At 38.0% G+C, this 13,577-nt stretch overlaps 1 protein-coding gene across 3 annotated transcripts; it reads left to right on the top strand.

The window, feature by feature from the left end:
• Positions 1 to 4,550: 4,550 nt before the first annotated feature.
• LOC116258104 (uncharacterized) lies at positions 4,551 to 8,321 on the top strand. Of its 3 annotated transcripts, none has more exons than XM_031635223.2 (4): positions 4,551 to 4,747; positions 4,905 to 4,960; positions 5,691 to 5,795; positions 6,405 to 8,321. In XM_031635223.2, exon 4 carries the CDS (start codon positions 6,443 to 6,445, stop codon positions 8,030 to 8,032), a length of 1,590 nt encoding a protein of 529 aa, XP_031491083.1. In that variant the 5' UTR covers positions 4,551 to 4,747; positions 4,905 to 4,960; positions 5,691 to 5,795; positions 6,405 to 6,442; the 3' UTR covers positions 8,033 to 8,321. The 3 variants fall into 3 exon arrangements, with proteins under 3 accessions (XP_031491083.1, XP_031491084.1, XP_031491085.1); XM_031635224.2 differs by having other exon boundaries at positions 6,402 to 8,321; XM_031635225.2 differs by having other exon boundaries at positions 4,831 to 4,960.
• The last annotated feature ends 5,256 nt before the right edge of the window (positions 8,322 to 13,577 follow it).

Raw genomic sequence — 13,577 nt, 5'->3', positions numbered from 1 at the left:
CTTCTGTATATATATATGTATTAGGAAGTGAATCATATTCTTGACTTGGCCGGGCCTACGTGAAAGTCTATAAAACATAGTAGGTACCACATAAAATGCACTTTTAACTTGTTTTGTTCTACCTTTGAACACGATTACAGCATAGTGATTATCTACCTTTTCCCCTAAAGCCCCAAAGGAGTTGTTTGGTAGAAGGGGCAAGTTGTGATTTTCTCATGAATCTGCCTCAAAAGTTGGGGTAGGTTCATGAGACATTAGTTATAGTATTTTATGAATATACTCAATTTTTTGGGACAGATTCATGAAACACTCGAAGATTGTCGTTGCTACCAAACAACCCTTAAAACACTCAACTTCGAATTCTTTCATTTCTAACTCAGTGATCATTTGAAAATATTCATTGTCGGATAGGTTTTGTAATTACAAACTCACATAGATTAAAAGCAGTCACTCTCCGTTTCAGAGCGTCAACTTCCTATGCTACAACAAAGAGGGACACTAATGTGCAAGTAAAAGTATAAAGGGGGCTACAAAAGGAAAGGTCAATGATAAAAGGGGCATAATTTTGAGGAACTAAAAGCAAATCTGATATCTTGTGAGAATGTGGGAATGGTGGAAGCTTCAACTCTGATGTTGAGAGGTAAAAATGAAATATACATAATTTAATTCATTTAGAGGAAAGGATAATCCGTAAACACTATAATCTCCAGGCATTTAATATCAAGAGCGACTTGGTTAAATTTTCAGACGTCTGCATCTAGTTAATTGATTGGTAGAAGTATCAACTGTCATCTTTGTGTGAAAAAGATAAAGGAATCTTATTATAATTTTTTAGTCAGTATTTATGGTCTGATAGGTATATCAACATGATTATTACACTTATGCCGTTGCGAATGACAAGCCAGTTCAAATATCCTTGTTGTAAAGATGTTACCTTGCACGTCATTCTTTTTCTTTTCCAATTTAAGCCATGCTTATGGTGTGCTTCCGATTATATAGTGGATAATTTCAGTAACCGAGGACAAATATGGAACCAACATACCTACTGAAATTTAAGAAATCTCCTTTTTCTTTTTTCAAAAAATCTCTTTGTTTTCTATGAAATACTGCACGACCTTATTGAGCGTAGAACAATTTGGAAAACTATGGACTGTCGCTTTCTAGGCTTTCACAAAACTCACATATATGTCCGCGGAAACCAAATAACTAGAGTTGACTCTTAAGAAATCAGCCATGTGCACCGTGTTTATACGATTACTTTTGTGAAAAGGTAAATAAAATTTACTGTAAAATTTTACAGAGTGGATAATTTTGTGAAGAATAGATAGAATTTTGGTGGATTTGGGTCGGCATATTTCAGAACTTTTTCTTTTTCACATTTATTTCATCCTCTACGTATGGCTTTCTTTTTTACGAGCATCTCTCTAGTAAAAAGAATTTGAACTATGCGAGTTGTTAACTCTTTTCTCGTCAAAAAAAACTCTCAAAAGAAGTTATTAGAAGGTAGATACATATGAACTGATTTTCTTTGTGGGGTAAGGGGTGGGAAAATTAAGAGGGAAGGACGTATACCAGCTGGCAGGACTGCATTCAAGTCAAGTCAGAAACAGCTTTCGCCCGCTAACTAGATTTGCCAATAATGAAAATGACAAAATTCCCCACCAGACCTAACTCATTGGCCAACCAATATTTTTATGCTGCTTATTTTATTTTATTATATTAATAAGAAAAGGTTTTTTTTTAATTTTATTTTATTATATTAATAAGAAAAAGTTTTTTTTTCTTTCTTGTTGCCACACGATGGGCCAATTAGAGGGCGAAGTGGAACCCGTCGTTCTGCTCGCATGTTCTTTCCATGCTTAATTTGAGAACATGTGGTGGATTCCAAAAAGGCTTGAGATACTCCATTATTAGTTAAAAGGATATACCAACGAACAAATTATAATATATATAAGAAACATTAAAATAGATCTCCATGGTGATATAAAACTGAACACGTGGTTTTTTTAATACATATAGCTTTTACAATATGATGCCAAAGTCATCATGCTTTAAAAAATATATGTCTACGGCACCGGAAAATAAATATGCAAAAATAATATATATATATATATATATATATATATATATATATATATATATATATATATACTCCTGTTCGAACTTTCGGTACTTTCTTAGTAAATTGTGTTTTCAAAGTACCGTCTACATCAAAAAATTGCGAACTGATAAATTTGTTATGATGCCAATGTAATACGGACGCATATATACGTCTATATCGACCAGGAAATAGACTCTAAACTTTACAAGACGCACTGATCAAATTTCTCAGCCATGCATGTGTTTTTCTAACTGTAGCATGTAATCTCCATGACTCAAAACCTAAAAAGTGAATATGTGTTTTACAATGCGTAAATCTTATTTTTTAAATTAATATTTGAACGTGAATGATTTTGCATTTTGTGATTTATATATATTATCTTATACATGCATATATCCAAAGCATGCACTCATTTTTATCCATAGATTTAGCATGAGCGCCCGTCTTTATGATTAGTTTTATAAAAAAAAATGTAAACTCACCATAAAAATATTTAACCGGAGTGCATATTGCATTCGAAGTGCAAGGTAGGATCTCGATGATCTTTAGAAGGTGAACCATATTTAAATGCATTATGTTACATATCTAATTTTAAATGTGAATTTGAAAAAAAAAAACACTTGACTTTAAAAAATGATTCTTTTCCAATTGACAGCTTGGAAGTACGGGTGGGCACCGGTCCGGATATTTGAGTTGAGCCCCGAGCCGGCTTCTTGGCTGAGCTGACCCAATGCTTAGTCCTAAATTATCATTTAGACTAGGTGATGGGCAGCCCTCCTATGAGGACCTAAGCGGCATTTACGACGCAGAAAGAACGGAAAAAAGGGGTAACAAAAAAGACACAGAAAAGTTTGCGTTAAAAGGTTATAATGGAAAACCAGAAAAATTTTACTTAACTCGTATGGCCTAAGTGCGGATTCGATCTTTGGGCGCTTATAATCTGGGCTAAGACCGGCATCCTAGTGGATGATTGGCCAGTCAAAGATGAGGATGAAACCTGTATTCTGAGTGGTGTGAGATGCATTCAAGAATACAAGTTTGCTGCTGCAGGAATTAGTGTGCAGGGTCGATTCCAATTTGTTTCTGGTTTACAAATGTTGAACACATGGGGAAAGATTTGGAGCAGATTTTAAATAGAGTCAAGGTCTCTGCGATTGTTTCCAACCATTGTAAATGGCCCAGCCACGGTGGCTAGGTGCTTGTCAGGTGTGGCCACAGTGTAGGCAATTGCCCATGCAAAGCTAAAAAAAAAAATACTTCTTTTTATATTTGACACTTTACAGCATTTTTTCTTTATTTATATATTGATGCTCTTTAAAAATTTAAAATTTGTTACTAGTGTCCAGCTAAGAATTTCAACTCTGCCCCTATGTATTAGGGAAGTAGAGTATGCTATTGCCTGCCTCAGCAACTTCGCCCCATTCGTTTGGTAGCTGACCTTATGGATTGTTGATTGGAATAATACGATGGAGGCATAACCTCCGGCAGGATGGATTTAGACTACTGTTTCGGTTTCATTTATACAGCCAACCAATACTAGGAGAGAGAGAGTGCATATGTGTGTTGTTTTGGGCCCACTTTTCTTCTTTTGGAAGAAGATAATCTTTCTTGGATTCTCACTTTTTTGGGAGGGAGTTCTTCCTTTTTAACACCACCTCAAAGGGCCCACCGGGAGCACTTCCGTTTCCACCGTGGAATTGCACAAAACATCTACCGACATGCAGCAAGTTTTGTCGTATGTCGTTATTTGCCTTCTACATTCCGCTTACCATGGTGAAATGACATAACCCTAACATGCATCACCACTTGAACCTAGACCGTTGCACTTGTTACCACCACCCACTGCATATGGATGGGAGGTCATCGTGCCTATGGAGCAGTTTCATAATCTTAACTAAGATGTAACCAACTCCTATTAGTTCCGGTGTGGCCCAACAAGAGAGTTTTTTATTTATCACTTATCAGGTACTCATTCATAATTTCCAAAATTTCGGACGCCATTTTGTAAATCAACAAAACAATGAACATGTTTTCCATGAGAAAAAAAAAAAATATATATATATATATATATGTATATATATATATATATATATATATATATATAGAGAGAGAGAGAGAGAGAGAGAGAGAGAGAGAGGAGAAGAGAGAGAATTACGAGGGTAGTAATTTCAAAATTCTGACCTCGATATAATTAGTTAATTACGTCTGCCAGCGTCATTCCATTCAACAAGCCGAGAAGAATTCCATTCCGAGAAAAACAAAAACGCATGGTGGGGTCATGAGTCCTATAATTATCAAAGCTGTCTGTCACAATTTTGTCTTTGGCTATGCAAGGTCTTTCTCTCTCTCAGCTAAGGGCGACAATCTACGTAAAGAAGCATAATTATAGTAAATGAATGGGATTTCAATATTATTTAACAAATAAACATAGAAAAAGGAAGTTATTCTTAGTAAACTTCTCGCGGCACGGCCACCTATTGTTCCTCCAACTAACGCGGCGGTGGCGCCACAGCGCAGCCGATCAACCAAAGAGTTGGAATTACCTTTGTGAGCCTTCCGCTGACGTTCTTGACGTCGCCCCTTCGAGAAAGAAAATCCAGAATCCGGTTTTTCCATCTGCGAATTCTCTGATAGATTTCTGCCAAGGTATGGTCTCCCGCAGCTGTTCTTGGTCGTTGTTGGCCAGACACTTCTATCTGCGTTGTCTTATTTCTTCCATTATTTTGCAGTCGGTTGCGATCGTGGGATGATAATGGGTCATGGGTTTCTTTAACCTTGATGTGTACCTATCTGTTTCTTGCAGATTTGTTCAAGGAAAAGTCTGAACTTGGTGCGACATTTTTGGAAGGTGGATAGAGGGTAAGCAGAAGGATTTGTGAGTTTTGTGTCAGTCGATTTAGAATTGATTGGAGTTTTTGATCTGGTTGGAGTTTCCTTCATTTGATTCATTGGTTGTATGGTTGTTTTTGTTTCAGTAGGCTTTGGTACTTTTAATTCCATCGTCCTGTTATCCTTCCGATCTTCAATCCTTGATATGGATTTTCTCGTTCTGATTTTTTCCTTTATGTTGTTGGTTAATGTCTACGAGAAAGATGGAACTCATACCCAACTTCTGTTTTCTTTTTATGATTTTTGCAGTATTTTATTTCTTGATTTGCGGGCGGTGCTCTCCGTATTTCACTGTCATCGTGAAAGCTATTGGTTCCAAAAGAGATTCATTTTTCTAGATTGAAATTCTTTTTTTTTTTTTGTGATTCATGAATGGAAGATCCTTTATAAGGTTAATCGTTGGCAAGATAATATATTCCTTCCGAAGGGCAACCAGCAAAGTCTTTATCTTAGAAATTTGTTGGCCTTCTTGTTGCGTGTTTAATGGAGAAAAGATACGGGATAAAAAGGAAAGATGAAATCATTTGCCGTGATTGCCTGATGGTTTTTTATCAGTGAACGGTTTGATCCTTGATAAGTACATTTCTGGTTGCCATTTCCGTTTTCTCAGCACGTTGCAATTTTTAAGAGGCTGAAAAGATTCGTGCATTAAATGTCCATGGAATTTACTTATCTGACATCTATCGTTACTCTTTGGCAGATCGTTGCGAGGTGCTTCTTCTCCTTTCTTCCTTCGCTTGGAAGTCCCGTAGAAAAAGACATATCACACATACAGGGGATTGGAAGAAGAAATTTCGAACAGAAGGCACGCAAGCTTTTCGTTAATTTCTTTTGTGATCTTCATCGTACTTCCATCCTTTTTACAAGAGTCCTATTGTTTTCTCATCCATTTGACTGCTATTCTGATTGAAATTCCTCAGTTTTATTTTCTGTTAATTCTCTGGGGCTCACTGGACTATTAAAATGCGGACTGGAGTTTTCAACTTTGTTACGATATTCGAGCCTGGAACTTCTTGTTTCTTTTGTTGTTTATAGACTTGCTGTCTGTTGAAACAGCAAGAACCTTGCAGCTCTCATGCATGGCAGACATTTGCTAGTACCGTATCGGCAATGACCTGTAATTTTATCGTTAAAAGCAGCCTTAGGCAATTCGGACAACAGAATGATCTCAGGGCTATCAGGAGTTTCTTAGTTTACTCTGTTTATGAGCAATTTTAAGATTTTCTGCTCATGGAGACTTACATAACTATTGATGAATGACCACTTATCTATTGATAGTACCCACTCCCCAGATCATTTCGAGATTTTCTTTTCATGAGGAGTTTCATAGCTCTTAATGATAAAAGGACTACTTATCTATTGATAGTAACCCATCCTCAGATTATTTTTAACATATAAATTTTGTTTACAGCAGGAGTGTACGTTGCAGTGAAGTTTGGTCTGCTGCAGACTATGGCAGACATGCCGAACATGGAAAAGAGCACTGAGTCATTGTCTTCTGAGGGTGAGGAAACAAATGGAGGCAACTTGATAAGAGATTCAACAGGACAATCGATTATAAATCCTGCATCTTCCCCTGCTATTAGTGAAGAAAAGGTCCTGCCTCATTATCTAAGAGCATCAACAGGCTCCTGTCATGATTTATGCAAATATGGGAGAAAGCATGCTTTGGAATCAAAAGGAAAGCATCCTGTCTATCTTTCGGTTCTGAAAAATGACAGCACAAGAACAAAAGGGGACAGGATGTGGAACTCCAATGAAAAACAGAGGCCACTTGCTAAGCTTCTGACTCAACCAGCGTCACCGGACGCCAAGTTGTCTTCAGTTAAGGGGTCCCGTAACCAAAAGAATTTGATGAAAATGTCTGCTTCACATGATCTTCGTGGAGTTTCAATGGGTGATCCATATAATAAGATGAGGAGTTTAGTAGAAACTGTAGGGAACGAACCAGGTAAACAATTTAGTTCCCTGTCATTATTGGTCTCTCCTAGGCATGGAAATGCAAACTTGAGACAGAAAGTCAGCAGTAGAACACATGCAACTTCAAAACCTAAAGAGAAGGCTGCATCACTTGAAACACCGGCTTCCAAGCCTGGACCTGTGCCAAAGCCTCGACCCTCAAATCTGTTACGAGATCGAAGAAGAGAGGCAATCAGGGAAACAATATTTAAGGACATTGGAATATCAGAGATAAAAGAAACCAGAGAAGTAGATTTATCAACACGTTCTTTGTCCCCACCCTCTCAGGACCGTGGGCTTGCAGCCTTGACACCAACAAAGTACAGGTCTAAGAGAACTTCAGCAGTATCACAACCACTCAAATTTGAATCCTCTTCGAAGTCGCTGTTGGCTTCAAAAAATAAACCGATGGTAACAAAAGTTCCAACTTGGAACTCATGGGGAAACTCTGAGAAAAGATCTGAAAGGGCTAAGGCACCAAAGGATACGGCACCAACCAAGGGAAAAAAAGAAGTTAAGCCCTCAGGTTCTTTATCTTTAAACTCTCATCCTCCAAGACTTGTACGCTTGGGATCAAAGAAATATAGAAGCACAAAAAATGGCCAGCATGATCATGGTGAAATTGGAAGCAGAAAGAATGTAGGACTTTCAGATCGGAATAAAGGGCGACTAAGAAGCAGTAGTATTTCCACCCTAGAAACGAAGGAAAACACACCAGAAAAATTGAAATTTAGGAGAGGAAGGGTGCTTAATGCACAGGCAGAGAACAGTGGGTCCATGTGGCTTAGGTTCAAGCAGGGAAGAGCCATTGAGAATCAAGATAGCAAGGTTGAAGGTGGGAGAAGGAGCTTTAGGAGAAAAACAAAAGCGCAGACCAACGGTTCAGACAGTCCTGCCACTCCAGCTGTGGTGTTGAGACATCAAGATGTCCAAGTCAAGAAGGACACCCAAGATTTTAATCAAGTAATTGAAGAGACTGCAAATAAGCTTGTTGAAACCAGAAAAAGTAAGGTGAAAGCTCTTGTTGGTGCCTTTGAAAGCATCATCTCTCTCCAAGACTCGAAGCCTGCTATTGGTTGTTAAGATAAACATCTTACGTTCTTTTCTGGTTATATAATGCCATCTACATGAAAACATCGGTGAATTTAATTGCACTGAGGTCATGTAGAGGGTTATTATGGGTGAAGTATGTTTCCTATAGGAAATGCACCGAGTTATTGTAAAGGGTTATTAAGGGTAAAGTATGTTTCCTGTAGGAATTTGAAGCACTCTTGATTTTGCAAGATTGCTTGGCTTGTAAACTTCAGTTGTTTGGGGTGACATGCATATTATATGTGAATTGCTTCCACCTTATGTGGTGCTTGCAGCTTTATTTATGGGAAAGAAAACGAATCCCACTTGCTGTATCTCGCGTTTCTAACTAATTCGTTGCACAAATGACCTAATTTTTCGTCTCTTGTTCTGCTACCACCTTGCAGCGTGGATGCTTGTGTTATAATGGTGGTTGACAATTTAAATGGACACTAAGCATGCTTTCATTGTATCTCGTGTTACCTTTCTGTACCTACTGAATAGGCGGCAATGGGTTTCTTCTTTTCATGAAAATTCGCCTAGCCACGTTCTCTTAACCAATTTTACAGTTGATCGGTCCCAATTAAATATAAGTGCCATTAGAAAGAAAGTTGAAAGAAAAATATGGTGGCTTCTGGAATATTTCGCCAAGTGACACGGAGAGGTGTTCTTGGCTTATAGGAAATAATCAACAGAAAGTTTTCCTACATTCTCGAAGATCATCGGAAAGATATTTCACTCATTTCCCTAATGAAACAAAATTGCATGCTTACTTTGCGGTATTTTGGGTGGGAAAAGTAAAGTTGTTGCTCGGCTATCGTTGCCTTATTGTGCCTCGGCATGACCATCAACACCATTTTGCTTTGCCAATCGGCCTCCGATCACCACCTTTGTTCAGACTTCAGAATAAGCTTCGGCTGCTGTCGACACCATTCGTTGCTCTAAATCCAAACTCAAGCCGCCTCCGACCACCACGCTTGTATGCTCTAATTGTTGATTGTTTAAGGGCAGCGTTGTCCTATGAGCTTCACGCCTTCATCCGTCCTCTGGGCATCAGTGGAGGCGTATAGTTACAGGTTGGTGAGTGATTTCACAGGAAGGTGCTGAAGCTTAATTCAGAAACTGAATTTCGCTTGAACCAGTATCACTCTTGGTAAATTAGATGAAGTGACTCTGCATTTTGGCTGCGATAATGTAGTTTCATGGATTTCGTCGATGCGTTAGCACGAATACTAGCCATGCGCGGCAATTGTTTGTTGAATTGTCTAACAGAAACTAAGTAACTTGGATCCCATGAATTCTGGATGGAAGGATGTGTGAAACAATATGGTGCTCCACGTTCCCCGTTGGCAAGATGGATGGTCAATCTGTCATTTCCCCAAAGGAGTGGATCGCGGAAACATCTTAAGGTCGGTAATTATCTTAGCATTATTAAGAGAGTTGGGTTTCTTTTCCTTTTCTTTCTTCCGGCCCCGGTCTTTTTGGCTCGAGTACAAGTTCTGCTGCCAAGAAAGATCCTTTTGGAGTGAGTTGTTTGCTTTCTGGAAGCGTATTGTGCAAAGTTGAGGACAGTGTTCAGGTGGTCACTGGTCGTAGCGAATTTTTTAGTTTTTCCACAAAGTCAAACACAAAAGTAGTGCTGCAATAGTTCCAAGAAAAAGTGTCTTCAAGCTTTCGATACGTTGGGAAAAGGGGGGAAAGTGTGAAAAGCTTTTCCATGAAAAGGTAATTCAACAAAAGTTCTATACGGAAAATCTTTCATCAAAGTCACTTGTAGCAATGACAAGGTGTTGCATTTAAGGGGTAATATCCAGTGCAGATTTTTAGTATGCATGCTGAGAGGTCAGTCTGGAATTCTTACTCCTATCGTTTTGAATTTTGCCATCTTGCACAGACATAGTTTAGTCAGTTCTAGCATGTTCAAGTTGCTTCCAAACCATGGACGACCACTTCTTTCTTTCATCTTTATTCTTTCAACACTTAAATGGTGAGGGGATGTTCTACTTCAGTAAGTAAAATCCCTTTCCCCTCTCAAAGAGAACTCCTTATTCAACGTCCGCAACCTTCTTTCTTTCATTTTTATTCTTTTTAACACTTAAAAAGGAGTGGGGATGTTCGACGTCAATAAGTAATCCCTTTGCCCTTTAAAAGAGAAGTCCTTAATCAACGTCTGCAACCTTTGTACCTTCCATCTTCTCCAACAAGATCTTTACCCTTGGGAAGAACATTTCAAACTAATGTTTGCTACCATCAATGGGGATGATCTCTTTGACGCCACGTTCTTCTGCCTCCCCAACAAAGAATCACTCCTGTTGACCCCTCCCACCCCCCCCCCCTCCTCTCTTTCAAGTCCTCTTCCAAAGCAATATATATATATATATATATATATATATATATAAGTTGGGGAAGAGAGAGAGAGAGACTTTAAGTGTGAAGGTGGAACATTGAGGAATGCATGAAACACTTTTGACATTCGAAGTATCCGGAAATAAATTTGCAAACACAAATGTTGTCAAATCGTGTTTTCAAAGGTTTTTTTTTGTTAACTTTTTATTTTTTTGTTGTTGGAAAAAGGAGTAGAAACCGAATGCTTGCTTTAGAAATGTAGATGATGGCTTACAAATGCCCTATAAAGAAGTATGTCTCTGCCATGAACGTGTAAATAAAATAACTCCTTCCACAAACAAGACCCTTATTGCCTAAGGGTAAAACAGAAAATAATGGCGTAACATTGTAATCACCGCAATTTTTTCAAGTCTATAGTTTTTTTAGCAATTTAAAATAATTTTCAAGAATTTCTGGCCACAAATGCCTTCCCTTAATTCTGATAATTTTTTTCGATGATTTGATTGTCGACTCCATTTGAGACTCATTTGGATCTAATTTCAGACTTTAGACTCAAAGTCATCCTTAATCCAAACCAATTTTATAGTTCATATCCAAATTCAAATTTGGATCTATTCCAACAACTCATACAGAGACCTAAAATTGGACCTTAGTTCCAGAACTGGATCCAAATACAAGCTCCATATAAAAGCCCTAAATCCAGATCCAGATCAAATTCAAGCTTTTAGATCCAAAACAGATACCTATGTCCATATCTGGATCCAAATTTTATCTTTAGATCCAAAACTGTGCCTTAGTTCCAGATCTAGATCCAATTCCAAGCACCAGATGAAAAATTGAACCTCAGATCTTGGATCCAAATCCGAGCTTGAGATCCAAAATCATATTCTAGATTGATAATCCATGCTTTATTTCAGCATCATGATATCTCTAACTCATTGTTATATTGAAAACTCAGATTATTAATCTATGGTTGCTTGTGCAGAAAGTTGGATTCCAGAGCTTGAGATGCAAATGTTGAAGGAAGCGGCAAGTACTTAGCAGTACGTTTGCTAGGTAGTTAGTTCTTTTAGCTTTTTGAGTAATGAATTTTTGTAGATTGCAACAACCAAACTACTTTTCCAATTCTTCTATGCCTCTCATGTTTTGTCTTCTTAGTCTTAGTCATGAGATGTGTAACATGGACGAGTTTCCACGTCGGCCAGTTACAACCTACAACAAATACCGATGCTCGCCAATCTATTCATGAGTGATTTGCACATGCACTATGTTCATGTGTGTTTAGCACCACAAACAGGGCAAGTTGGAATCTAGAGACGTCAAAATATTGCTTAATAATGCTAAGAAAATGGATTCCACTTTCTTATGATATTGTTGGGTAAAACTTCGGTCGATAGGTAACCCCTTTGAGAGGATCTGAGTATGCCTGTTCAAACCTATAAAATGGGACAAATAAATCTTGAATGTAGCTTGACAGGAGTATGTGCTGAGAACTTAGACTGAGATGAGTTATCTCTGTGAATAGACAACAAAAGGACTTGAAGTTGGCTTGGAAATGCTTACAGCACTAGTTGAAGTTGAATAGAAATGGAGGAAATAGCTGGAATGTCAAGTTGCACTGTCATAACGATCAAGCGCTTTCATTTGGATGAGTTTTTATTTCTAGCTTGGTCGTCTTGGAAAAAGGATCTGGCCAACTATGCAGTCTTTTGTCAAGACTGCAGAGCAAGCTGCATAGATAATCAATACACATAGAGCCTATTGTCAGTATACATACTCATTAGTTGTTTTATGAACAGTTGTGGAGTGGATTAAGCATTGTTTAGACTTCATTCAGATAACTTTTTGGTCGATATAGCTAAGTGCCAATACTTTGATTAAAAACAAGCTGAACTAGATTCTCATTCCATCTTTGCAGATATTATGTTCAATAACCTAGATGTTTTTGCTATACTCATACCTAATATACAGATGGGTGTGGGCGAATGTCTCAGTTAGTAGGTAGAATGGTGTACGGTGCTGCAGTATTGCTTACTGGTTCATGGAATGTTTAAGATGGTTTCCTCATGCATATGCACATTCTTTCCATTTTCCTTTTCTTTTGAAGCAGCAATGGTCTCACTCACCTAGTTGTAAGGAATGGTCTAATAGCAATCAGACCTTCCTTGCAGAAGTAGTAATTTACTCTCTCGATGTTATTCCTGTTTAATCAATGCCTTGGCAAATAGTTACGTGGAATTCCTGTTATATGCATCTTCATCCTAAATACAAAAACGTTTATGCCCCATGTATTAATGTGGGTCTCCAAAATTTAACATCATTTTTTCCTGGTTTTCTGTAGCTGGGAGCATGGGACAACTTTGATCATTATACATGGATTTTCTTACTCTTCATGAGTTTCCTGTTTGCAACTGTTAATTTGTTGTTTTTCAAAATTGGGCTAATCCTGTTAAAAACTTGTTTCTTGTTATTTTTTTGGCAATGGATGGGACAAATTCAAGGCTGATGTTGTTGGCAATGGAACATTGGACTATGTGGAATTTGTCACTGCCACAGTCCACTTGCAGATGATAGAAAATGACGAGCACTTTTGAAGAGCCTTTTTGTTTTCTGACAAGGATGAAAGTGGCTATATTGAAATGATGAGCTGTGGGAAGCTCCGACGGACGAATCAGGAGAAAATGGGAACGGATTGGAGAATGGCTTCTTGCCACTATTCAAGGGAGAGATTGAAGAGCCTAAGCATTAATCTAATGAAGGATGGCTCCCTGAAAGTTGACGATTTCAAGGGTTGATAAAGCAGGCATGCATCTAGTTCTTTGCATAATCTCATGTGAAACTCAGAATGGAGTTTGTTTAGGATGCTGTGAGGTTTGACGCCTGGATCAGCATCTGCCATTGACACCAAGTTCGAGTACCAAATCAATTGTTTGTTCCACGTGATGCAACACATTTGCACTTGCAATCTGTATGAAAAGGTGGTCTTCATACAGAAAGATGAAGAAAGTTGCATTCTTTGATGAATTTGAAGTTTTATGTTTGCTCACTTGTTTGTTTCTTTAAAAAATGCGTCATATATATATATATATACACACACACACACACACACACACCTTCTAAAACAAAATAGATTTGCAGAGGGTTCTTTTGTTGACAAGAAAAGCGCTATTATTCAATTACACATTTCATCAAACAAGTTATGCACATGGTC

The sequence above is a fragment of the Nymphaea colorata genome, chromosome 7, assembly GCF_008831285.2.
Source record: "Nymphaea colorata isolate Beijing-Zhang1983 chromosome 7, ASM883128v2, whole genome shotgun sequence".
Lineage (NCBI taxonomy): Eukaryota > Viridiplantae > Streptophyta > Magnoliopsida > Nymphaeales > Nymphaeaceae > Nymphaea > Nymphaea colorata.
The sequence above is the reverse complement of the archived record's forward strand: the minus strand, read 5'-3'. Positions and strand labels throughout refer to the sequence as shown.

Coding starts and splice junctions, on each gene's coding strand:
- LOC116258104 (XM_031635223.2), top strand. CDS start 6,443: ATGGCAGACATGCCGAACATGGAAAAGAGCACTGAGTCATTGTCTTCT.